The 26577-nt window shown below is 39.8% G+C and overlaps 3 protein-coding genes across 5 annotated transcripts in view; all 3 read right to left on the reverse strand.

The window, feature by feature from the left end:
• The window catches only part of LOC110064641 (protein O-glucosyltransferase 2-like), a 174469-nt gene that overhangs the window by 144186 nt on the left and 3706 nt on the right, over window positions 1–26577 (reverse strand). For all 3 annotated transcript variants that reach the window (XM_089297898.1, XM_089297897.1, XM_089297896.1), the window contains exons 2-3: window positions 23081–23283; window positions 3555–3760 (exon numbers count right to left, since the gene is read on the reverse strand). In XM_089297898.1, coding sequence (XP_089154024.1) covers window positions 3555–3760; window positions 23081–23283 — 409 coding nt within the window. The remainder of the gene's footprint in view (window positions 1–3554; window positions 3761–23080; window positions 23284–26577) is intronic.
• Window positions 449–3537, reverse strand: LOC149105967 (uncharacterized). Its single transcript, XM_089297902.1, has one exon. The coding sequence runs from the start codon at window positions 1735–1737 to the stop codon at window positions 838–840; it is 900 nt and encodes a 299-aa protein (XP_089154028.1). The 5' UTR covers window positions 1738–3537; the 3' UTR covers window positions 449–837.
• On the reverse strand, window positions 12535–14976 carry LOC149105968 (uncharacterized). The gene has a single exon (XM_089297901.1). The coding sequence runs from the start codon at window positions 14650–14652 to the stop codon at window positions 13747–13749; it is 906 nt and encodes a 301-aa protein (XP_089154027.1). The 5' UTR covers window positions 14653–14976; the 3' UTR covers window positions 12535–13746.

Here is a 26577-nt window from a genome sequence, read left to right on the forward strand (position 1 = left end):
TGTGAGCTTGAATTCCTCTGTTGTAAGACTTCCCCTTCATTACCGCTGAGGCTGTCCCCGCTGCATATACACCAGACTCAATAAGGTCTTCCAATCCAGAACTGCAAAACTTCTTTCCAAGCTGCAAGAGAGGAAATTGAGAGCTATGTGGAATCCCCCAAGCCGAATGACAGTGCCTGAAAACTCCTCCGGAAACTTCATCTGAATTTGCTTCGCCTTCGTGTAGATAGCAAGGGCAAAGGTGATGATGGAGTCGGCCTTACCCAGGTTAGTAGGCATCTTCTGGGCGTGTTTCATAACTGTGTAAACTGTGCAGAATTAGGTGGATGAGCCTTCGATCATAGGACAGTATCCAATTTTGCTCGCAGAAGGAAGTTCAGGATACAAGATCGAGTTGAATCCACCCCAGCTCAGAACTGGTTGCTCTCCCTGCATTTCAATGCCCATCTTTAATAAACTTGCTGGCTTCATACGAAGGAGAGTCCAAGTGCCATCTGTGTTAGTTGCTTCAGAGAGAACACCACCCTCACCCATTAGCCATTCTTTGTCAACGGCACCAGTATATTGAGTAACTTTAGGTCTTCTTCCATATGCTGAACATTCTTGCAACTCATAAACACTTCCACCTCTCTTCAGGCTATCATGTCTCTCCGAATGATTTCCAGCTATGGTAGGCAGTGGTTCTGGACCAAAGACCATGGTTGTGGCATGGGTAGTATTTTTGCAATCTATCGTTTCCTCCTTTAAATAATTGTTATCGGCAGCAAATTGCACAAAAGACCCCGGAGAGATGTTTGATGGGATGACTGTTCCATAGGTTTCTACTTTGGCCAATACTTACGTTGCTAGACTTGTATCAACTGATTGCAACTCATCGTATGACGAACTGTGCCCCATTCCATTCAAAAGGCCAACTAACTGCTTGCATCCAGTCAGGTGATGAACCACCATTGCAAGTCCTATTTGCTTCAGGAGCTTCACGTGGACTTTTGATGCGCAGTGAATGATATCTTGGCAAATACTAGTAATGCACCTCTTGTCCTCTATTTCGACACAGGGACACAGTTGGTCAAAGTCGTCAACTCCAGACTCATGGGATGTAATCATCAAACGAACTAGCCAGTACAGACTGGGAGGAATTATCCTTCTTGATGACTCAAGGGACATATCGTCTATGTTAAGGGGTCTTAATGTGATACCACTGCACTGACGTATTTCCTCCTTTACCCACCGAGCTGTGTTTACAATCTGCTGAGTGGCATTAAACGAAACATTGCTTACGGATCTGGCATTCTGTGCAGCTGAAGCATTTAGCATGTCTTGCAGTGATATGTTCCTCAAATAAATCACCTCAAGCTTACTCCTGTTGGGATGCTGGTGGAACATGATCTCTTCTCCGAAGTGCTTTTGAAGACGAAGTTTCAGGTGCTGTTTGCTGTAACTTTCGGCCTTGATTCCTTTGTCCTCCAGGAGTTCACGATATTTCAACAAAAGCGATAACATATCGCATGCCTTTCCTTGGTAAATTCCCTCACTAATTTTGGCTGCCATCTCTTTGAATGCTGTATCATAAAATGCTTCTCCTTCTATTTCTCTAAAGCCCTTGTGCTTTAGATTGGATTGGCTAATGTGATACCACATTAGCAACTGCACCGCTAAATGTATTACGGTCTCACAACAAATTCCCCAAAATAAGCCCTTGAATGATTGAAATATTTGGAAAATCGATTTCTTCATCTTAAAGCCTCCATTTGTGAGTTATGTAGAATTAAAATGTATTGTTTTTTGAATGGAATTCTTGCTTTTTGTTAAGGCCATGAGGCACTAAGGTGAAAAGTTGGGCACTCCAATAAGCTTCTTTTGTAACAAGAATTTTGTCAATACCACCTTGCCTGTAGGTGTTGCTAATTTGGTCAATACATTGAAAAGAAAAATCTTGTAGTGAATGTGAGATGCGGTTTAAGTGGACTGCAACTTCACATGATTTCTTATTTGTAACCATAGATGACTTGTGATTTCTAAATCTCGCTTTGAATTCAGTGGTTGTTGAGCCAATATACTGAAGCTGACATTTTTTGCAAGAAACCAAATAAATGGCGTTTTTAGAACTACATGTCAAATTGGGTCTAACAATGTAAGATTTACCTGTTCTAAAGCTAAAAAAATTTCTCGATTCGACAAAATAATTTTTACAAAGGTCTCATCTGCTCTTGTAACATTTATAGCAACCTCCCTCAAGTGAATTGGTGTTTTGTGTATTTGTTGTTACGTATTTAGAAGGTGCTAAAATTTCTTTAAGATTTTTAAATCTTAAATATATGCAGTTTATTAGGATCTAGGATAAAATTTAATAGTAAGTGCTTTTTGAAGTGTTTCTACTCAATAAATTTCTTTCGAATCAGATACTAGTATGATCTGTGCATTGCAAGAGAACAGTCCTTAGGCATACATGACATAGTCAATGATCAAGGGTTTGCAATGCATTATAGGGCGATTTCAAACCTGGAAGTTTTCCGATGAGAGAATCCATACAGCAGAGCAAAACAATGGATTGACTTCTTTTCTTATGTTGAGTGTTTTAGAAGCAAAGATCTTTCAATGATTGTCTAGAAGGACATAATGTGCGACAAAATAACCGGATTGATCGTCAACACAGAGAAATGTAGTCGCCATTATGGTGACTAAACCAGAATTTTTGTCGAATTTTGGTTGCCAAGGATGAAATGTTAGTTACATTGGTGACCGTATCAGTCACAATTTCGAGCCCTGGGATGGCTTTTAAAATACTACGCTTGGTTAAGCCTGTAGTCTTGCAAAAAGAAAGGGCCAAACTGGCCCTTTCTTCGTTTTTCTGGGAGCCACCTCTGGTTGCAACGCAGGATTCCCGCAATGGCACGCTCTGACGGAAAAACTGGACCAACATTCTCTAGTTACATATGACTTCTGTTTTCATTCATTTAACTCATTAACCAGGCGATTCAAATTCCAAAACTGTGCAACTTTCAGAAATGGCTGAGAGAGGAAGCCCTTTTAATGACTTCGCTAACCAATTCTGGTTTGAAACCCTTTTGCACAGCAATCTCATCGAAAAATGGTGGGAAGAGAACTTCAGACTATTTAGACACATGTTCAAAAATATTGTCCGAGTGGCTGGTCTGGATTTGTCTTAGTTTTTTAGGATTTCTTATAGATTTTTGCCATGAAAACAAACATTGTCAGAAACCGAATGAGATTTTCAGTGACCGAATGAGATTGATGTAATCTGGACACCACGGGGTGCGAGATACCATCTGACCACAAGTGGATGTATCTGTCATCTCAACCTTGGTTACCTAAACCATGCCTGATGACAGGGTAAATCAAACTTTCACTTTGGTTAACTTTCTGTTGTCTCGAGCGGCGTCAACAATTTTCCACGAAATTAAAACACATCACAACGCTTTTCATTGCCTACATGTTGATACTGTTGCTAAAAAAACTACACAGATGACTATGTGGGATTATGCAATAATTGCATAATCCCAGAAAAATGAACCTTACACAGTATTACAAACCTGGTTATTAATAACAGAGTAATGACAAATTGCATGATGAGTTCCAAACCGACCAACAGCTTCTTTTGCTAGTTCCTCCAGGTTTATTTGGTCAAAGGGTGAAAGATCCTTCTCTATTTGCGAGTACTTCTCCGGGCAATTCATAATTTCTCTCCACCTCTTTCCATCCAATTCAGGGCAAAAGCAAGTTTCATGGTACACACCTCCTGCAAAATAAGCTGTGAGCTGTCACAACCTGCAACTGATTTTTATTGAAATAATTGTTTTGGTCAATTTCCCAGGTTCACTCACATAATTTTCTACAACATTTTTTCCTTTTATTCTAAACAAGGAAATTATGTTTCAATAACTAAAGCTATAGCACCACTCAAAATAAATGCAACAGAAGCCGCACCTTCTTCCTGCAAGATGACATTGTCAGATGCTATCAAAGTCGTTTTATACAATACATTAGGCATCTTAAGATACCAGGATGGGACGAACTAGGACAGCTACCAGAAGTAAATTTACTCAACCGGCATGCGCATGAGAACTCTCAAATCATTTCTCTGCTGTCATCGTCTCGTCGGGGACCCCATTTTGCCCGACTTGCCATCATGTGGAAAACATGAATATTTTGCTCTTGTTTTGCCCTGGCAAGTGATCCAACTGACCATATTTTTAGTTATGTCGATGAAAGTGTTTATTAGGTTCACATTTTCCGTGATTCTAGTGTAGAAATACTACACTGAAATATGAAAAAAATAGAATAAAAATACTCCTGGTCGGTTCATTTGTGTTTCTGCAGTCACTGTTCAGTCACTGTCACAAGTGTGTAAGCTCAAAACGAAATACTAACTGCGTGCATTGAGAATACATCAGTGGAACTACAGTCAATAAAATGTTGTAAGAATGAGTGCCATGAAAGTATCTATCAAGCAAGTAAAATGCACATTTTCAAACTGATGTTTAGTTGTTGTTATTGCTTTTTTTTAACTACCGGGAACTTGATGTAATGTTTGTTTTATTTTTCGAATGCTTGTTACAATAACAGATGCAAATTGAAATGTTCACCCAATGCCAGGATCCTCTGGCAACAGGATTCTCAAAGTCCTCAAACGCTCAGTGGTTAAAAGCCATATGAAGTAGGTCGATCAGATTGTTCATTTAATTTTTCCATACGTAAATTCTGGTTTCTTTATTACAAAGAAATACTGACAGAGATGTTTGCTTCGCTTATAAAGAAGTATCAATTCAGCATTGACTGTTCACCATCAGTTTCCATCGTTTAGCTTAATAGGATAAGATTTCCACCATCTCTTTAGTCTAAAGGAAGTCATTGCTTTTGTGAATAGCTTTACGAAGCTCAAGTTATTGACGTTGCTGTCCAGTATGAAAATACACATCTTAAGCACTTAGTCTTTAGCAACACCACGGGATCCGCAAAAGTTTCCCACGTCCACTGCTGTTCCCATCCTGGCCTTCCTGTCTTTGTATCTTAATATCCCTATTACTAAATAGAGTGACAACCTTCCATCACCAGAGTTATTCCAAATGGAGCTTGAGTGATGCAAAACCCGATACCTATCACTGGAACTGGAACTGAATATGTAATTTAAGGCTCACACCAAACGCTAAAGGAGGAGGATCGTGTAATCTTGTCTGTAATGGATCTCCTTTCAAATATCTCAGAGTCCTAATTGATAAGCACTTGAATTTTCACAACCATATTGAGCACAGTCCACAAAGTCTCGCAGAAATTGGGTGTTTTTAAGCACTTGAGAATCTTTATTCCCATGGCTGCTGCTAAACACCTCTACAAGACAATAATTTTACCCATTTTTGACTACTAAAGAATTGGTTCATGCTTAGCATGCGTGTATTGAGTTATGGATACACGCGGGAAGTTTGAAGATCACGAAAGAAGTGCAAGAGCTGCTTGAGAGCAACTGTAGCTTCTTAGTGTGGTCCAGTATGAACGAAAAATCGCTCCTGTAGGACTTTTGTGCCTGTAGCGACTAGAACTTTCTTTGCTTTTGGGTGTCACGTTTTTCCGTGATCCCTGGGAATTATGCAACCCACTCTGTAATACTTCAGCGTTTTTCATTATGCGGAGTTTTGTGTTTTCATTTTTCGCCAGTGCTTGTTAGCGCTGAAAGTTTTATGATGGTTTCTACCGTTTTTTCCTTAGCTGCTTCACTGTTGTGTGAGCCCTGAAGTACAAATTCTAGAATTTGAGTTGCCACAGTTTTTTGAGCCACACACATCACACACCCCTGATCACTTTTGTTTCTCTCGTGTTTACGCCCAGTATGATTAAACTTGTGCATTCAAACTGTGACGTCTGTAGCACTTACTAGACCTACATTCATTCAAAACACTGTGTTTACTGGATGGACTGATTATGGCGAAGCCGGTGATTTCTTCCCTGATGAAGGTATTGGCCTCATGAGCGAGGGCGTTGATGTGGCAATACCAAGCTCTGACCTTCGTGATGACGGTGTTCCAGCAACATCGAAGGTTAAGAGAAGTTTGCAACGATCTCATGCTGGATATCAAGCATTCCTAACAAAGCTGTACAGAGATATGGAGTGTTTACTTCTCAACAAACAGAACCTCAAACTCATTAACAACAAGCTTAAAGTCGTTCGCAGTATTCATTAACTACAAACGAGCGCATACCATCTACTTGGAAAGTCTCCATGATAGGGTGAAGATTGAGGCGGCAACTTTGGAATATGAAAGTCACCTAAAGGAAAAGTTTGAATTTTTCCAACGTGTCAATTAGTGGATGGCCAGGTCTCAGCCGAGCCTTAATGTTCAAGCACCTTTATTGGAAGACGACATTTATCCGAGAGATTCTCTAAGTCATCACGGCACTTCAGCTACGAAAAGCAGTCAGCGTTCAAGTTCCTGTTTAAGTGTGAAAATAAAGGAAGCCAAGGTCGAGAGGGCAGTTGCTGAGCTACGGTTACAACAGCTGAAGAAGAAATTAGAACTGCAAGAAAGATACAATGCTTTACTCCAACGGCAGAAGCTTCTGGACACGGAAAAAGACATTGAAGCAGCTGCACTTAAAGCCCAAATTTTGGAAGCTGGCATCGGCAATGCAAGCATTAGAGCTGAGCACAAAAGGTTCCTGAGTGCGCCATCGTTTAAGACCGTGTGTGTTGAACAGAAATCTTCCATGGATGACCAGAAAGAAATGTTACCCCCTGCTGCAACTTGACCATTAGAAGAATTACCTTTTCCAGCTAAACAGCAGAAGATGTTGAACCCTAATGCCCCTAAATGGTTCACTAAACCTTCTGACAGAGATATCCATCAGTCTGATGGAAGTCTTCAGCAATTTGTCCAAAAGCAGCAGCAGCTGATGCAGCTCCACCAACAAGCGTTTCAATCCATGGCATCGACAATCAGACAAGGATTTACTTTACCTAAACCTGAACTTAGTTCAAACTGCAAGGAAACTGTTAAAGGATCGTTTCGCCCATCCCTTCAAAATTGCCACTGCCCATGTAAATCAGGTAACCCATGGTCCAGCTGTTAAACCTAATGATCAGAGAGGATTACAGACCATTGCAGAAAAGTTGAAGGACTGCCAAAACGTGTTGGAGTCAATTGGATATTTAGATGAAGTCAACAGTGCTGATAATTTAAGGAGCATTATCGATTGTCTGCCCTTCCATCTGAAAGCTAAATGGCTTGGCATTGCCAACAACATCCAAGAGTCCCATCAGCATCCTAGGATTCATAATATTTCAAAGTTCATCTCTGAAAAGGCCTGTGCTGCTAACAATCCCATCTTTGGTGGTGCGCTTAATAGTGACAAAGACAAAAGTAAGAAGGATGATCGGGTAAGATTAGTCCTTTAAATACAATGGTGCCTTTTTCGTGAGAAAACATTAGTTATAGAAAAAGGTTTGGCACTTTCTGAGAGACATAGTTAACCTTTTTGAACCGTGCAAGGAATCTGTTTCAAAACGAAAGAACAACTGTGTCGCCTCAAAGTCTAATCTAATTAATTTGCAGAGTAACTTGCTGCTAAGGAGTCTTCAGGAATATTTGAAGAGATTTTGTAACACAAACCTTAAAGAAAATCTCTGCTTAAAATTCGCATTTTTAAGAATTGCCATTAATGCAAGATATTTAAATGCCGCTGAAGACACTAAACAAAGAGACGTACAAACATTAAATTTATATCAAGTTAAAGTTTCTGGACGTGCCACAAGAGTGGCTTCTTGTTTGTTTATTCTGACCGTGTGAACAAGAGTCACTGATTTGTCGGTTACAATAGCAACCACTCATGCATGAAAAATAAGTGTCAAGTTACCATTTGAAACTAACAAATAAAAATATCTTGTTACATTTACCTGTAACAAAAACAAATTTCAAAACTCAGCAGTGTTCTCATTCCAGGCTTCTGTAATTTCTTTGATTACCACTTCAAAAACAATCACTTGAAATTACTAGTACCCAGTCTACCTGTCAAACTATCCATGACTGTTGTGAAACATGTCACCTACTAAAAATAAACCCCAAAAGCAAACAAAAGAATACAATCAAAATTTTAGCCCAGAGGCAAAAATTTAAAGCTCACAATCCATTTGGGTTCTTGAAAAAAATGTAAACCTCGCAATGCATTTGGGTTCCCAAAAATCTTCTCGCTCGCCAAAAACAATAGTTGCAAACTTGTTTACCCTCCAAAGCATTTCTTCTAACTAGAAGAGAATTCTATAAGATACATTTGCATGACTGTTATGTCAGGTTTGGATGACTCAACCCCAGCCTGCAAACAGGCTCCTGGTCAGCCCCAACGAGTAAAGCCTGTAGACATTCTATTGATGCCACCATTCCATGATATGATTGGTTAAATTGCTGATTTGACACGACTCCCTCCGTTCGTTACATTCATGCATTTGCCATTCTCTTTTTATTTTCAGTCTCTCAACTTTTCGATAATTAATTTCACACATGATTCTGAAGGTTACTTTATGCTGTGTTATGAAGAGGAATTTTAAGGCATCATGGTAGGTAAATTTTTACAAAAAATGCGAAAAATATTTGTTTTGCTGTTCAAATTGAGAAGACTGAGATAAATATTTTGCAAAAACAATGCTAAGAAAAGCTTTTTTACTTTTTAAGAGAATCTCATTAAACCCTGACAAGTTCCTGTCACCTCTAATTAAAATTCACCGCCGGTTGTCACATGTAATGCGAATTGCGGTGTGGTTGTCTTTAACGCTAGTTAGCTTTTGTTCTTGACAAGCTTTGCTTTTACTCTTCTTAATGTCCGGACGAAAATGCTGTTTTCACCTTCAAAGAAGCCAAAGAAGCGAAAATCTGGAATCAATGAATTCAGTGTGGAACAAGCAAGATCTTTGGCTTTCAGCGACTGTGGGTCGTACTACAACCAAGACGAATGGTTATTCGAGGACACTAGTCCAATGAAGCTGTAGAACAATGCTGACAATCGGTTGTAATTGTCTTCATTTTTCAACGAAATTTCCTGATCGAGTCAAAACAACATTTTGAATTATGGTGAAGCTTATCAGTTATCTCCCATTATTTTATATTATGTTATTATTACAGATACAACTTCCTTTCGATTAGCGTAGGTTAGGGACATTTTTTGTTCAAAGAATCACTTCTTACCCAACAGCTGACATTTCCAAGAGCATTTTGTCCCTCAGATTTTCATTTGTTTGTGGCTCAACATCGACTCGCGAGGTTCGCTTGCTGGCCCGCTTGCTTGTTCCACTTCAAGATTTCCTCTATGGTTTTAATAAATGTCTGGAGAACGAAGAGGTCTAAAGTTGAGCAACATAATACCAATTGTGCCAACGAAATCTTCTGCGTAAAAGAAATCACTGCAGTTTACACACAAACCTTTTAAAGCTCTGGTATTTGGTCCTTCGAATGATAACACTGCACTTCATTTGAAGAAGTGTGTCAGGCTTTGTTTAATTTCGCTTCCGTTTCAAAGTTATGGCCTGTTTTGTAGAAAGGAATGTCCGCATTGACGATATCAAACTTTAGGAGGTTGTAAAAAAACAAACCACATCCGGAAGATCGTAGACACGATTTTTGAGGGTGATGTGTGAGAAAACATTTCGATGTTAATCGTGCCGTTTCGATAATTCATGCATGGAAGCTAATTAATTTAGGCGAAGCAGTGTTTCTGGGTATTTCTTTTAATATCCCTGCGACATTGAATTTTTAGAGAATTTCAAAGATATGATTGTATAACTATTAAGCTTTCAGAAAATGTATAGGTTGATGGGGTTTTCTTTCAAAGCGTCAGCGTAAGAGCACGATTTCCAAACACTGTCAATCTACCTACCAAGATACCTTAAGTAGAGTTGAGCCGTTTGGCTGTGCTATAGCAAATTATTTTTAGAGGTCAAAGGCATGCTTTCAGGACTTTCTGCTGTTATCTGCATGTCCCTTCCCAGAGTTTGACACCTCTATCAGTTGCCATGTGCTTATAATTTCTTTAGGCTCATTTCAGTAGTGCAAAATATATTTTACGCTCTCTAAGTATTGGCTCAGGAGGGACAAAGTTTGAAATATGCCATGAACATGTTGTTTTACTCGCACTCTATATTGGATTAGTACTGTTTGTAAGTATAGAAAATGTAGCTTCTCGACAGGTCTAATTGCCTCATTGACTGATTTGTCACTAGGCTAAACACCGGGGGCCGATATGCACATCAAAAACAAAGTTTACAGGTCCCCGTCCCGCCCCAATCGCTTCACTCTCCAAATTCTTCAGTTTTGTACTAGGCCCCTTGTTTTGCTTGGCAAAATTTTTCTCTGTCCTTGCCGGGAGCCTGTTCACAGGCTAAATCAACCCCCGCCAGTACATGAACTCAGCATGAATCCAAAACGTAAACAAAAGAACAAGCTTAAATTTGGACCTGTAGGCAATTTTAAAGCTTCCATTTGATTGAGTTCATGAGAATCTTCTCGCTCGCCCAAAGGGAAATTCCCTTTGGTTTGCAAAATTTCATAGTTCAGGCGCAACCTGTACATCTCAATGCTACATACCCTCACGTAAAATACTTCAGTCAATGCTAAGTTCTGTTTGTTATTTTTAATTCACTGTCAATGAACTCCACCCAAAAAGTAAACAATAAAAGTTTCAATTTTAATACAACACACGTAGTTTCGTAATATCTAAAACAATAAAAGTGCCTGTGCTATCTACTCATGCACTGATTTCTAATGTCTCATTTACTAGTAAGCAGAAATAGCATAAAAAACTTAATGCAAGTAAAACACATTTAAATAAAATGTCATAAGCTTCATATTCCAAAATTGTCCTCGAACAAGTGATAAGGCATCCTTGGCTTTGACAAAATTGATGTGACAGCTGATACTGAACCAGTATAGTTCAACTGATGTTCCCTTATACACTTATGGCTAATATCAATCTTTATCTAACAATGACTCTTTCAGTGTGTGGTGCAACCCGAACTGACAGTTCAAGTCAATAAATGCTGACTTGTGAGATGCTTGTGAAATACTTGTGAGATACTCACTTGTGAAAGTTTGTGTGGTGTAACATGCAACAAAATGTGGCATTGCAAAAGAGTATTAGCTTTGGTGCAAACCGCACAAGCTGAGCCTGGATATGCATTCTAATAACCAGGAAAAAAGCCTTAAAGTAACAACATTTTATTTTTTCATACAACCACCTTCCCACCTATATGCATTAACCCATTTAGATGATGATATAATTACATGTGTGACATTTAAGATTGCAGAGAGATTGCTAGTGAAACTGCATGTACTGACACTGCCTTTGATTACAAGGTTTCTATGGGAGAATAACAGCTGGAAATCGCTCCATTTTACTAGACTTTAAACATTTTATTAGGTGAGTGCACATTTTTGGAATGTAATATTACATAGTCTTAGTGTCATGCATGAATGTAAGGCTTGTTCCATAAGCTTTGACAAATATGTACCCCACAGTCTGATCCATTTTGTGGTTACTTGAACAGGGGCAACACAGATTGTCCTAATTTTCTCTGTAAGAAGACTTCTTGCTTACTCAATATCACCATGGATGACACCATGGAAAAGGCTGCCATCTAAATTGACTGGACCTTTAGAGCAACCTAAACAAAATCTAAGTCGTCTCTGCCATTGGTGTGGATTTGTTGCTGGCACGGGCCTGATAATAATAATCATGATCTCTTTTCAAACTGAACACAGAACCATTTTTTTGTTCCAAAGAACAGGATTTCTTTTGCACAAAGCTGTCAAAGTCAATGTCCTCAATGCAATATGGGCACTTCACATCTCCATAACCCTGTCCACAACAGTCACACTTGCAGAGACAATCAGGAGTGGCATGCAAGAATGGGTACTTCTTATTAATATTGCTGTTTTCACATAAATTATTCTACAATGGCTGATTATTCATGTTTGCAGCCATGTTTGGTGGCTGCTGTGCCTAATTGGAAAATATTTGCATAACATACATGTATGGCTTTAATTACAGACTGGGAGAGCTGAGACAGATCTGTGTGACTGGCTGCTGCCAGAACAGCATTTGGAAGTTGCTATACTCCCAGCTCTTTGTCTAACAAAGCACTTTCTTTAGCCTGAGCAATAGTTTCTCTTTCAATTACCTTGATTTCATTATCAGAAAACGTTTCCTCAACTTCATTTTATGATAAATGAATCACAAAATGGATACAAGTATGTTGAACTTAAAGACACGCCGGTTTGATTTGACAACTGCACATGAGAATCATTCACCAGGTAAGGATGCCTCACTCATGCAAGAATGACGTATTTGACACCGATGATTTGTCCAAGAACACTTGTAATAAACTCTGACACCATGCCACCATTATATGCAAGTGATGATGATGATGATCATGCCTTTTATTACTCCGTCTCGGAGCATAGGCCACAGATAAAACGCCTCTGTCTCTGGCCATCTGTTCAATCTGATTCCAGGTGTAGCCTTTTAACTGAATGGTCCTTTCTGTGTCTCTTTTCCAGGTGTTTCGTGGTCTTCCTCTTCGTCTACTTCCCTGGGGGTTCCAGCCCAGTGCTTGTCGGGCTATGCAGGTGTTTGATCACCTAAGTATATGTCCGACCCATGTTCACTTTCTTTTCTTAATTTGTTCTTTGACGGGTAGTTGACCTGTAGTCTCCCACAAGGTAGCATTGCTGTTAGTATCTGGCCAGTAAATCTGGAGGATTCTGCACAGGCATCTGTTTACGAAGGTCTGTAGTTTTGACACGGTCTTCTCTGTCATTCTCCATGTTTCTGAACCATAGAGTAGTACGGGCTAAACATTTGAATTGAATATTCTAATTTTAGTGGCTGTTGTTATTTCCCTCGATCTCCAGTTGTTCCCTAGGATATTAAATGCGCTATGTGCTTTCCCTATTCTTGCCAGTACATCCTCGTCCGTTCCTCCAGTGATGTTTATGACACTACCTAAATATGTGAAGGATGTTACATCTTCTATGTCACGGTCTGCTATACTGATGTGCTCATTTGACTTGCTATTCACCCTCATGATCTTTGTCTTATCGGTGTTGATTTTGAGTCCTAGTTTTGATGAGATGGCTTCAAGTTTTGAGGTTTTCGCTTGCATCTGGGAGTGGGTATGAGACAAAAGTGCCAAGTCATCGGCAAAGTCCAGGTCTTTGAGTTGGTCTACAAAGGTCCACTGTATGCCATTCCTAGAGTCAGATATTGTCTCCTTCATTGCCCAATCAATGGCGAGAAGGAAAAGGAACAGAGATAAGAGACATCCCTGCCTTACACCTGTTTTAATATTGAACTTTTCGGTTAAACCACTATCATGCAAAATGCGACAACTTGTGCCCTTGTATGTGTTCTTTACTAATGATATGATCTTTCCAGGAATTCCGTAGCTGGCCATCAGGTCCCACAAGGTACTTCTATCCAGGCTGTCAAATGCTTTCTCGTAGTCTATAAAGTTTATATAGAGTGGGGTCCTCCATTCAAGTGATTGTTCTACGATTATACGAAGGGTGGCTATTTGGTCTGATGTTGATCTGGATTGTCTAAATCCCGCCTGATTATCTCGTAGTATCTCATCCACCGCTTCCCTTATGCGTTCCAGGATAATGCAATTTAGGACTTTTCCTGCTGTTGACAAAAGTATGATTCCTCTATAGTTCTTACACAAGCTTAGGTCGCCTTTCTTAGGTAACTTCACCAAAAGACCCTCTTTCCACTCTGATGGTATAGATTCCTGATCCAGATCTTTCCTATGAGGCCGTGCAGCATGTGCACTGAGGTGTTAATATCAGCTTTCAGTAACTCCACCGGGATGTCCTCTGGGCCTGCCGCCTTGTTGTTCTTTAGTGATTTAATTGCCTTTTTAATTTCTGTTTCAGTTGGAGGTTCGCAGTTTATGTCTAGTTCTTGGTCTGAAGGTGGTAATGTTGGAGAGTTCGCTGGAGGGGGTCTATTAAGAAGCTGTTGAAAGTGCTCGACCCATCGCTTGTTCTGATCCTCTGTTGTTGTTAACAGGTGTCCATTTAGATCTTTGATCTGGTGGTTAGATGCCTTGAACCTACTTGACATTTGCTTTGTTGTATCATAAAGTGTTTTCATATTGTGTTGACTGGCCGCAGTCTCTGTCTCTTTTGCTAGGTCTTCAATATACTTCCTCTTGTTGTTTCTCACACTTCGTTTGACATCCTTATTTGCTTCTGCATACTCAGCATGGGCTCTCACTTTTTGCGATCTTGTACGCGCTTTATTTAGGTTCTCCTTTTTCTTTCTTTTTAGGGTGATCTTAGAGATAGTATGATGAGACATCCATGCTTTATTTTGTTGTTTCCTTCCACCAAGTGTTTCTTCGCTTGTTTCCTTCCATACCTTCTCCAACTTCTCCCAGCTTTCATCTATTGGGTCTTCAGATTCTTGCATGTCTTGGAGGATCTGATATTTATTCCTGATTGTAATGGAAAATTGCTGCGAAAAGAGTGGGTCTTTCAGAAGGTTGGTGTCATACTTCACCCTGCTTACTGTGCCTCTAACTGATCTTTTTAATTTAAGCTGCAATTTACCCGCTAGGAGATGGTGATCTGAGCTGGCATCTGCTCCCCTCATTGCTCTTACATCTAGTAGTGTTCTTCTAAACTTCCTAGATATGCAGAGGTGGTCTATCTGATTTCCTGTTCTATAGTTAGGCGAGACCCAAGTAGCTTTATGCACTCATTTGTGTGGAAACACGGACCCTCCTATGACCAGTTCATGCTCTGCACATAAGTCTGCAAATTTCTCCCCGTAGTTCATTTTACCTAGTCCATGTGTAACCATAACTTCTTCATAGCCGACATTACAACATCCAATCCTCGTGTTCATATCTCCCATTAAGATGGTCAGTTCCCTTTGCGGTCGGTTGTTGCCCATCACCTTTCTAAGCCAATCATAAAAATGGTCTTTTGTCTCGTCAGCTGCATCGTTGGTAGGTGCATACCCCATTATAAATCTAGCAAGAATCCTGGTCTGCTTAGTTCTAAATGTGGCTGTAATCAGTCTGGAACTTATTGGTTCCCAGCTTACCAGGGCTTTATCTGCCTGCTTGGATAGCATAAATCCCACTCCTTCAGTATGTGGTGCCCCATCATGAGTATGGCCTGAGTACAATATGAGCTCTCCCGTGGCAAGACGGAATTGACCCGTTTGAGTCCATCTTGTTTCTGGAATCCCCAGTATGCTGATGTTATACCTCCTCATTTCCATCGCTATCATGGACGTCTTTCCTTGTTTGTACATTGTTCTTACATTCCAGGTTGCAATTAGCGTGTGCTGTCTTGGAGAAAGAAGGATCGGTCGGGCAGGTTCCCGTTGCTGCTGGCTTTCCCTGCTCGGCATCATACATTCAGACGAACCTCTTCCTACAGGACAGCGGATGTGTGTTTGGTGCTTCTGTGTTTCTGTAACAATATAATTTTTACTAGGTGGGGTTGTTAACTCCACGCTAAACCCCCAGACTTGGAGGACCAGCATATTTTCTGTTAGGGTTTTTTTTCCCTTAGCCATAGTCATGAACTGTTCCTTTTTATGGAAACTAGTTTTAAGCACAAGGTAAGACAAGATCACATGATACAACAAGAAGAAGGCATTCCAGAATAGATTTCTGCTGCAGAAAGACAAACGGATCTATGCCAATGACAGCTAACTTCTCCACATATCTCCTCTTCGTGTTACTTTTAAGTGACTTACCATATGCAAACACCATACGGCTGGAAAAATTAATCTCTTACAGTTCTGTGACCGCCATGTTTAAAGCAATTCTCCTCCAAGATGGTCGCGTCTCATATTCAAAATTTTTATGAAGTGATGCAAACAGACACTATTGGCCACAAACACTATCTGAGGATTGTGTGTGTATGAACACAATCTGATTGGCTACAAAAACTATCTGAAGAATAAGGTTACACGGATGGGCTACAAGAACTGTTCGAATATTAGGGTTACAGACATTACTTTCAAAGATGATGACAGAAGTGGCTACGTCTCTTCAAGGCCGGTAGCCACAAAAATATATTTGCACGAAACAACAAGCACCAGTTGACGAATTGTGAAGTTGTCTTGATCACACTGCTACAGTACCGCCTGAGACTATGGACCCATCACTTTGCGGCAAAACATCGTCTTTACCACGTGCTCCCACCTTGCATCCACCACGAATGAAAATATGTAGCACTGCAGTAAAGACAAGTGCAACCGCAATTCAGAAAATACCACAGCAAAACAGACAAGGTTATAGCTCGGGGAAGTAATGTATGTGTATTGAGTGGGGTGGAATTTTTTCATCAACATTGCTTGTAGACTCCGTCATAATCCAGAGTCAAGAAACATGCTGGATGGAAAGTCGAACAGTTAACATGTAAATGCCTATCCTCTAGTTTGTTTCGTTCTTTCGACATGTACATGTGCTGACTATTAGTAAGCCCTTTTACGAACTCTGACACACTATTTGTAGCTGCTTTAATAGGGTTCGCAGGGTTTTGAAGGTCACTTGATTAGAACTTTATCCAACTTTTTGATCAGAATTGTAAGGACCGATTTACACGGTACAACTTTGACGCATGCGACAAGTTTACGAAAAAGAAGAAACCAAAGGCTCTGAAATCAAGCTCGAAGGAAACCTCTCGAAAGAAAGTGTCCTTTGTCGAAACCGATCTCTCATCGGAAAAGGAAATTTTATCTGTATAGCTCTCAACCAAAGATGATAATGTGAGTATTTCTGAAGTCATGTATTCTGTGACTGATTTTCCTAACAAGATCTATGCAGTTATGGAGATACAAGGGAAACCCGTAAGAATGCAGATTGACTCTGGTGCATCGTGCAATGTCCTTCCAAAGAAATACCTTCCAGGAGTTGCACAGATCCAGAAATCAAACAAGCTACTGACAGTTTACAACAAGCAGCAAATCTCAGCACTTGGAACGGCAAGAGTGAGCATGCTTAATCCTAGGACAAGAAAGAAGTATAATGCCAAGTTTGTTGTAGTGGATGGTAACTACACGCCACTAATAGGAGCTTGTGCAGCACAACAAAGGGGTCTTCTTGTGATCCAACATCACAATATCCAGCTGGTGAGCAACAATGAAGATCTCACCACCTCTCAGAGTAGCTCTCTCACTAAAGAGCAAGTGTTAACTGACTTTGCGGACATCTTCAAGGGACTCAGAAGAATGGAAGGAAAGTTACACCTTGAAGTAGATGACTCAGTCTCCCCAGTGGTCATGCCTCCCCACAGAGTGCCAGTAGCTCTGAAAGGAAAGTTTAAAGAAGAAATTGACCGTCTCATAGATGTTGGTGTCTTAACAAAAGTAGAAGAGCCAACTAAGTGGGTGTCCAGTGCAGTTGTCACATCAAAATCGAATGGGAAAGTCAGAGTCTGTATCGACCCAAGACCCCTGAACGAGGCAGTGCATCGAAGTCACTACCCCCTGCCTGTGATTGATGACATTCTGCCAGAACTTGGGAAAGCATGAGTTTTCTCCAAAGCAGATTTGAAAGATGGCTTTCTCCAGATAGAGTTAGATGACAAGTCAAGCCGCCTCACTACCTTTCAGACACCATGGGGCCGCATTGGTTAAGAATGCCTTATGGAATCAGCCCTACGCCTGAATACTTCCAGCAGAAGCTTGATCAAAACTTGCAAAGATTGCCTGGTATCTATAGAATAGCAGATGATCTACTGATTACTGGTCAGGGTGACACTAAGGAAGATGCAGATAAGGATCATGATGCAAACCTTGTACGTTTATTTCAAAGATGCAGAGAGAGGAACATTAAATTAAACAAAGCAAAGTTTGACTTCAAATGCCAAAAAGTGACATTCATTGGGCATCTGTTAAGCAGTGAAGGAGTCAAACCTGACCCCAGGAAGATTGATGCCATAGTGAGCATGGAAACTCCCGTTGATGTCCAGGGTGTGCAGCAGCTCATTGGCATGGTCAAGTACCTTTCGAAGTTCCTCAGTAACCTGTCTGAGTTATATCAGCCTCTCCGAAAGTTTATGCATAAGGACACTCAGTGGCAGTGGACCTTGGCACAAGAACATGCCTTTAAGTCTCTCAAAGTGGCTGTTACACAAGTCCCAGTCCTCAAGTATTTCAGCCCACAAGCCCAAATTGAAGGACAAGGTGACGCATCACAAAATGGCCTCAGATTTGTTTTATTGCAAGTGGGCCAACCAGTTACATATGCAAGCCACGCACTCACCCCAGCAGAACAGAGATACTCTCAGATTGAAAAAGAACTTCTAGCTCAGGTCTTCGGGCTAGAACACAATCACCACTACACATTTGGAAGACGAGTGATTTTGTGGACCACAAACCTCCAGTATCGATTTACAAGAAGCCTCTCGCTTCAGCTCCAAAGCGTCTCCAGAGACTTCTGTTACAACTCCAGCAGTACAATGTTGACCTAAGGTACAAGCCTGGCTCTGAAACGTACCTAGCTGACACACTATCTAGAGCCTTCCTCATAAGCGGAAGAGGAAGCTGAAACTATCCATGCAACTGATTTCCTCCTGATCTCAGAGCCCCAGCTGAGGGAAATTCAAGCAGAAACAGCTCAACATGACACTCTTCAACAGCTGAAGAAAATCATCATCAGTGGATGGCCTGACATGAAGAAGGAAGTCCCCACATGTCTCCATCCATATTTCCTAGTTAGAGATGAGCTACCAGCACAGGATGGTCTAATCTTCAAAGGTCAGCGCTGTGTCATTTCCTTGAGCCTGTACACAAAGATTAAAGACAAGTCGCATGGAGCCCACACCGGAATTCAAAGTTGCCTCCGACAAGCAAGAGAAACCGTGTATTGGCCAGGAATGAATTCCGACCTAACTGACCGCATTTCGAAGTGTGACATCAGTTCATCCTATCAGTCAAACCAAGCAAGGGAGCCTCTCATCTCTCATGAGGTTGCTGATTGACCTTGGCAAAAGATTGGTGCAGATGTTCTCACACTTGATGGTACAGACTACCTCAGTGTGGTTGAGTACTATTCAAGTTACTTCGAAGTAGATAGACTAGAAACTAAGGCCGCAAAGGCCATAGCTAAGATACTCCGCAAGCAGTTTTCAGTCCATGGAATCCCAAATCAGCTAATCAGTAACATGCCGTTCAGTTCTCAAGAATTCAGAGAGTTTGCAGCCAGCTACGAGTTTGGAGTCATCACAAGTTAACCTGGCTATCCCCAGAGCAATGGCAAGGCTGAAAATGCTATCAAGACAGCAAAATCCATCATGAAGAAAGCTAAGCAAGCAGGCACAGACCCCTACTTATACCTGCTTGACTGGAGAAACACTCCTTCTGAAGAAATGTCTAGCTCCCCCGCCCAAAGAATGTTTGGACGCAGAACAAGAACACTGCTTCCCACCACCAGTTACCCGTTAAAGCCAAAGGTCCAAGAAGATGTGAAGAAGAAACTTCTCAAGCAGAAGTCCAAACAAGCCAAGTATTACAATCAAAACACCAAGGAGCTTCCGCCTTTACAGATTGGAGAAGTCATCCGAGTAGCCACTAAACCAGGCGACAGAAAGCGGAAATGGTTTAAGGCAAGAGTGGAAGACCAGATTGATATCCGTTCTTACAAAGTCAGAACAGAAGACTGCAGACTGTACAGAAGAAATCGTAGACACCTCCGCCAGTCTAAGGAACCATTTGTTCAGACTTCTGAAACCAGTTCAATGCGACCACCGCAGGACAACCACCCTAACACAATGCCTGCCACAGCTGAACCAATAAGATCCCAGCTTACAGGCCAACCAGTCCAAGACAACTTTGCTGGTCAACCCATGCAAACAGAACCTGTGACAGTTCCCCCAAGCCAGGAGCCAACAGCAGACCCAGTTAAACCAACAGTTGTGACCAGGAGTGGATGAGTTTCTCAGGCCCCACAGTACTTACAGAACTTTGTTATAAGGACTTTAGAAAATGATCATTTGCCTAAGTTGTTTCATTGTTACCAGGCAAAGTTTAAATCACATTAACAGACAGACATTCAGTTTGCAGTAGTTCTTTTAGAGACATTTAGAGACATTGACTTTACTCATTCCGTTCATCGTGGAAAGCTTGTATGTCATAAGCTCGTTTAAGTTTATTAATTCTAACTTTTGTCTTTTTGAGAAAAGGAAAGGTGTGACATCATGCGTAGTCACATGAATCTCGGACCATGTGCTTGCCGTGTTGAATTAAACATGGAGTTGTAGTTCTTATAAAGACTGTTTGTTTGTTAACGCTCTCAAATAGCGTAACATTACAATGACTTAATTAGGACCATTTTCACTTACAAAGCTAAATATGCAAAAGTTTGCATCAGGATTTACGGAGTGAAAGTTCTAACAAACGGTAAACAAATAATTTAGCTGTCCTGCGTTTTGAAGAAACTTTTTAACTAGATGTTTTTTGCTTTAATCCATTCAGTACTTTTCGAGAAACAACTTCATGTGAATCAGTCAACAACAACTTCGTCCGCCATTTTGACACAAGAAAACTTCTCCTTCGTCCCCTACTCAGTAGAACTATGTCACAAAAGACGTCATTTTCTATCGATTTCGGCTACGATTGTCATGGGGTTTTAAAACATGTTTCAAAATCCTACGACAATTTTTTTGACGTACACAACAGTCGTAAGTGAGTTGTAGGTTTGATTTACACAAAACAATATCATGTCATAGCCCTGTCGTAAACTTGTCGCATGCGACAAAGTCGTATTGTGTAAATCGGCCCTAACAAGCCAAATAACAAGCCTTATCGCGACCACCTATGGAGGTTGCTACTTTCTCACTGAGCCCTCAATGAAGACAGTGGCCGAGATACATCTTATAAGATATCGCATGCCAAAAGCTATTATGACCATTGTTTAACAAGCATCTCGTTCGCGATTCAGTCCATTACCCATCCCCCAAATTTAGCGGTAAGTAAACCGTAGGACCAGGCGAATTTCATGGTTGCCACAAAGTAATTTGACGAATTACAAAGCGGCTAATAATACTTGATCGACTAACAGGTTTTCGATTTGCAAAACACTCACGAGTTTATAAATTGATCTAACCACATTCGAGTGGTCTACACAAACTCAAGGGTTAAAAACTGGAGCGTGTAGTAATTACCAGTAGTGGTGGCCACAACGTGGTAAATCGCACAACGCAAAAAGTCTTAATTCATCTCTGAACTTTTTGAAGAACTTCCTGACAGTTTTCTGCGTGATTTTAATCCCTCTGCGACTCGGTTCACGCACAAACTGGCACACTTTGAAATTTAGTGTAAAAATTAGCTAAGATTCTCAATTTTACCTACTCCAAAGAGCAAACCATGTTCAAAGCAGGAGACTTTGTTTGACGATGTAGTTTCACCTATGTTTTGATCACATGTCAGCAACATGTCACCAACGCACTCAAGCAAAACGAGCTGTGCGATAAATGGCAGTTTGGTTTGGTGATACGTTCTTGCTTTCATTTTGTGCTAAGTTATGTTACGTTTGGAGTGCTGTTATTAATTAGGTAGATGTAAAAAAGCCAATGAAGGTTTCTCTTATTCACGGTTTGGTCTCCTGAGAAAATATTTGAACTTGAAGCAGGTTCCACGAATATTACATTTCATAAGCTAACATCTCGATCGGGTGCAAGGAACCAGAGACAAAACTTGGACCAGTAAAACTTGGATCACTGATACGATGACAGCTACATGTATACAAGAACGCAGCATAAACAGCAATTGCTGTTTTATTTAAATCAGCGATCGGAGTTGACCCGGTTTTGTAACTGCCCACTACAAAGCGCAGGGCATATAAACAGAGAAGTACGGATGGTGTTATGGCAACAAAATAAATCAGAATTGAAGTTAAATGTATTGCCCCAGTTTCTTTTCTTTCAAAGTGAATTTCAGAGCCATTCCAGCCTTTAGCATTTAGTTGTTTCCCGGTCGTTTGCATGATGCGTGGACATGAAATCACATGCTCTGTCGCATTCTTCTTGGCAAAATGGAATGCTTTTAAAACACAGGGTTTAAGAACTGACACACTACATGTATATTTTACCAAGTTACAGATATTTTTGGTGAAGTTCATACAATGCAACTAACAATTTTTTTTTTGCGCTATCAATCTTGTAACTGACATGAATGATTGGCTTTATCAAATGCTTCTTTGCGATGAAAATGCAGAGATTCAAGACTGAGCATTCAAGCACGCTTTGTTGCGAAGCAACAGAAAACAAAATGCTATCCAAACGTTACATGTCTTCTGTACCGAGGTAATACCTCGTCCAAACATTGCAGCGGCAGGACGAATACCATCCTCGGGTTTACCTAGGTAAAGACGAGGTTGACTGTGGGAATACCGTGTCAATGACGCGTGGAGGCCCCGCAGCGAGAACGCAGGAAATGGGTGATTACTTTCAGGCGGTACTGTACCTGACAGGTCTGGAAACACGGGATGATTTAAAGATAATTCAATGCAAAGTGACCTAAAAATACTTTAGTTTCATTCTATTTTCTCCTAGCTCTACAAGAACACAGTACAGTTAAATATTTCCTGTAGAAAAGACTTTTAAGCCCATATGGTAAAAGCAATCCTGCACCATGATGTGCAGATTGTGACACTGTCCCTTTAAAACTTTCCCAATACATGTATGACCCATGCAACTAGCTTGTGATTATAAAACCATCCCTCACGATGTGCATTTTCTGTTTCCAGTTTGGTTCTGTTTCTGTTCCTAGTTACAATTTACTGCCATAAGTTATAGATTTATAATCAGTAATTACAATAAATCTTGTTACAGTGTATGTCATTGAGCTTGTCTTATTTTTGAGGACTCCCTGTCAAAAACATAGCCTTTCCAGTTTTTGCTCCTTTCTACCATTCAGTTATCATTGGAAAAATTGTTTTCAAACGCTCCACATGAGTACAACTTAGCTTGCATAAAGCAGCTTAGCCAAGACAACCCAGTAAACCATCACAACAGCCTCTCAAAAATAATAATAAGTAAAGATCATTCGGTACCCTTACCGTGTAATCTGTATGGTGAACTATCAACACTCTTGCCTTTGTAGGTAACATGAATTGTAAGATCTGGATATGATGCAAATAGTCGATAGCGTACAATGAATGAACCATCCTGCCTATCCAACTTCTGTACCCATGTTCTAACTCGTCCGCTTGAACTAGTAATTTTAACATCAAATGCATCATCACCTGGGGATTCAGTAAGGCTGCAAAAAAAATTAACAACCTATCGTCAATCTAGTAGACTACTTCATGGACACCTTTCCTCTCATGGAAGGTTTCATGTGAAAATTATGCCGACTAAATATTGGCTGGTAAGACATTCTCTTTCATGATACAATATAATCTCTAAGTAATAATCCTACAGATTCAGAAGGGTGCATCTCATTGGGTGGTCATGTCTTTCAAAAATTTCACATTCAGCCAGCTTGTAGACCAATAAGAACATAAGTTCAGATACTTAAGAACCCCAAGGACTGACCAATGATTGATGGAGTCCAAGGGATCATATGCAAAGAAATTCTCTAATGTCGGCTAGACTGGTGGAACCCTTAACATGAGACTGACTGAATGCGAGTGCGCTGAGAGAAATAGTGATGCCAACAGACCCCAAGACACATACCAACAACAGTTCTTTTCACAACTACTCTCACCCAGATGATCACACTGCACAAATAATAATTTTTATTATGATTCTGATTGATTAAAGGATTATGATTATGATTATTATACTTCTGATACCCCTGGGTTCAAACCATGAAAGTGTTTGTTTCTCAGTTTAAATCACTGGGGAATCGCTGTGGTAATTTATGACATTGTTTTGAACAAATTATACAGAAGCATTTTTTATATCGCTAGACTCATGCAACGCTGTATTTTAAAAACATCCAACTGCACAGTGACCTCATAATTTCCCATCAAGCTTTGTAAAAACAAACATGGTGGCACACAGAATTTGAAATCCAAAAAATTAATAGCAGAACGGAAAAGTTCAGCAATCAAAAGAGGTACACTGGACCCTTCTGGTATGTTCCATTAACTTAACAACAAAATATTGTTCATGAAGATATGATTGATCATCGCAGTTATACACACAACTTAAGCAGCTGTGAAATTAAAGCCTGAAAAAAATTCAGGCCTGAATGGGATTCAAACCCATGACCCCTACAATACCACTGCAGTGCTCTACCAACTGAGCTATCAAGCCAACTGGGAGCTGGTCACATTGTGAGTTTGTAATATACCTGTAGATGGTGAAGAATGCAAGTGAATATATTCAGGCCCATTCAGGCCTGAATTTTTTTCAGGCTTTAATTACAAGGAAAGGTAATGTTATATTCCTGTGAATATTTTATAAGACCATAATTCGTAGATCTTTTCAGTTAGCTGTTTTCACTAGTTGGAATTTCTTTTCGTAAGTTGTTACATTTTAATTTTTTGTATTTTTTTTCTGTATTTTTTTTTTTTTAATTGCGTTGTATGTTACCTTTTTTCAGTGAATAAATAAGATAATGGTTATTAAAAATTTAATTTTTAGACGATCAACAGACAAGAGAATTGAGGGGAATTCGAACGACGTATTTCGCTATTATTTAGACGGTCTAGTAAATAGATACACATAAATAAGTACATGGCAAAATGATATGAATGAATAGTTAGTAAATAGAAGAAAAAACATAAAAAAATGGTAATGTTATACAAGTCAATATTTAATGCAACATTCTTAATTCGGGCAATAGTGTTGCAGGTTCTTGAATTGCTTTAACACCCCTGCAACATGTTTTCCCAAAGAAATGTTGCATTAAAAGGTTCCCCCTGCACCATGTTACACTATTGATTTTTAAGGCAAAATTGATGGGTTAAAATCAAAAATTGGGCAGTGTAACATCACCTCAATGTTTTGTCCATGTGAGACGTCCTTAAATATTCTGTGACACTTAAAAACCATATTTTTAGATAAAATCATGTCCAGTGAATGCCCCCATACACCGCCCGGACGCTAATTTTTCCCTAATGCTGGCCATGTCCACGAGCAGCATGTTCTTTGCACTTGTTGGCTTCCAAAGTACTTTTTGAAGACATAATTTTTTTTCATTTGTAATGTGATTGAAATACAAGTGTTAAAGCTACTACTTTTTCATGTGAAAGATCTACTTACTCGGTAAGAAAAGATTTTTTTGAACAGCCAGAACGATACTTTAGTCTACTGAATCGAAGGACATCTGGAAAGTAAGTTCAAACATCACACCCTCCTCCGCTCTGGATTTCCTGCGTCTTTGACCCCCCACCCCTCCGGAATTTTCACTAGTCTGACTTGATTTAATGACGTTTCAGCTTTTCAGCCTACTTCAGATATACATTAAAAACTAAAAACTAAAATCTATTTACAATGGTTGTGCATATCTGAGGTACTGGCTTTCATAAGGAGCTTAATTAAGAAATTCAAATTAAATTACAAGCAAAATAAAGTAACAATTGTATAAGAAAAAGCGTGGCAAAAGTTATGTAATGAGTCAAACATGACAAATTCCCCAGCCACTAATATAAAGGCCTCTGAATGATCATAATTAAGGCTATAACATAGTCCCAAGCAGGGCCCTTAAACAATACTGTAATTAATTCCCCGCAGAGAGCCCATGGACAGCACACTCAGGGTTCTCAAAATAAACCAGAAACCTGCGAATTTAACTGGCTATTTTGAAAACTGCCCAGGCTACTCCAAATGCTAGTTGGTTAGTCCTGAGCCTGATATTGGAAAACTAAAATGGAAATAAAATTGTTCAGTTTATAATTTGTTTGAACCCAAAGTGGATTGGAGGGATAAAGTAGTTGCTCAAAACGTGTGTGACACAAATCGAAACTTGATTTAAAGAACCATAAAATGTTCTACACCTCGGCACATCATTTTTGAAGCCAACAAAATGCAGAATAAAGTATCTTTAAATAGTCTGGTAAAAGGTGAGTTTTCATTCTGTACAAATGGCACTACAACATTAGGACTATAGTGTTTTTTCTCTTCAGCTAAGTGCTAATAATGAGAGAAGCAACATATATCCGCCACAAAACTGCAGAATTACTTCACTCTACACTTTCCCTTACTTTAATGGAAATATACTCCTTTACATTTTCCAAAGCGAGGTAGTAATTTTCTGAATTAACAAACCCACAAAAAGGGCTTAGCATAATACAATACAAACATCGGGATAAACACAGAATATTTTTAAATTTAGAAGCAAAGTCCCGACGAAATGCTTATCAGATAACGCATGCATGTCAAATTAAGTTCGCTTTTAAAAAACACTTTAAATTCCGAACTTAGATAAAAATATGAAAGAAACTTGAAAGAAACTTTTATCAAATTACGATTTCATTTAAGATAAAACCAAGAAATGCATTCAAAAGCACCAAAATATCAAAAAATTCAAAGCCATGGATTCTGCATGTGGCATTATTGCCAAATTTATCTGTACATTAGACAAAATGTTAAATTAAAGAATGAT

The sequence above is a fragment of the Orbicella faveolata genome, unplaced genomic scaffold (genome assembly GCF_042242905.1).
Source record: "Orbicella faveolata isolate gen_17 unplaced genomic scaffold, um_ofav_v1 contig_3, whole genome shotgun sequence".
Taxonomy (NCBI): Eukaryota; Metazoa; Cnidaria; class Anthozoa; order Scleractinia; family Merulinidae; genus Orbicella; species Orbicella faveolata.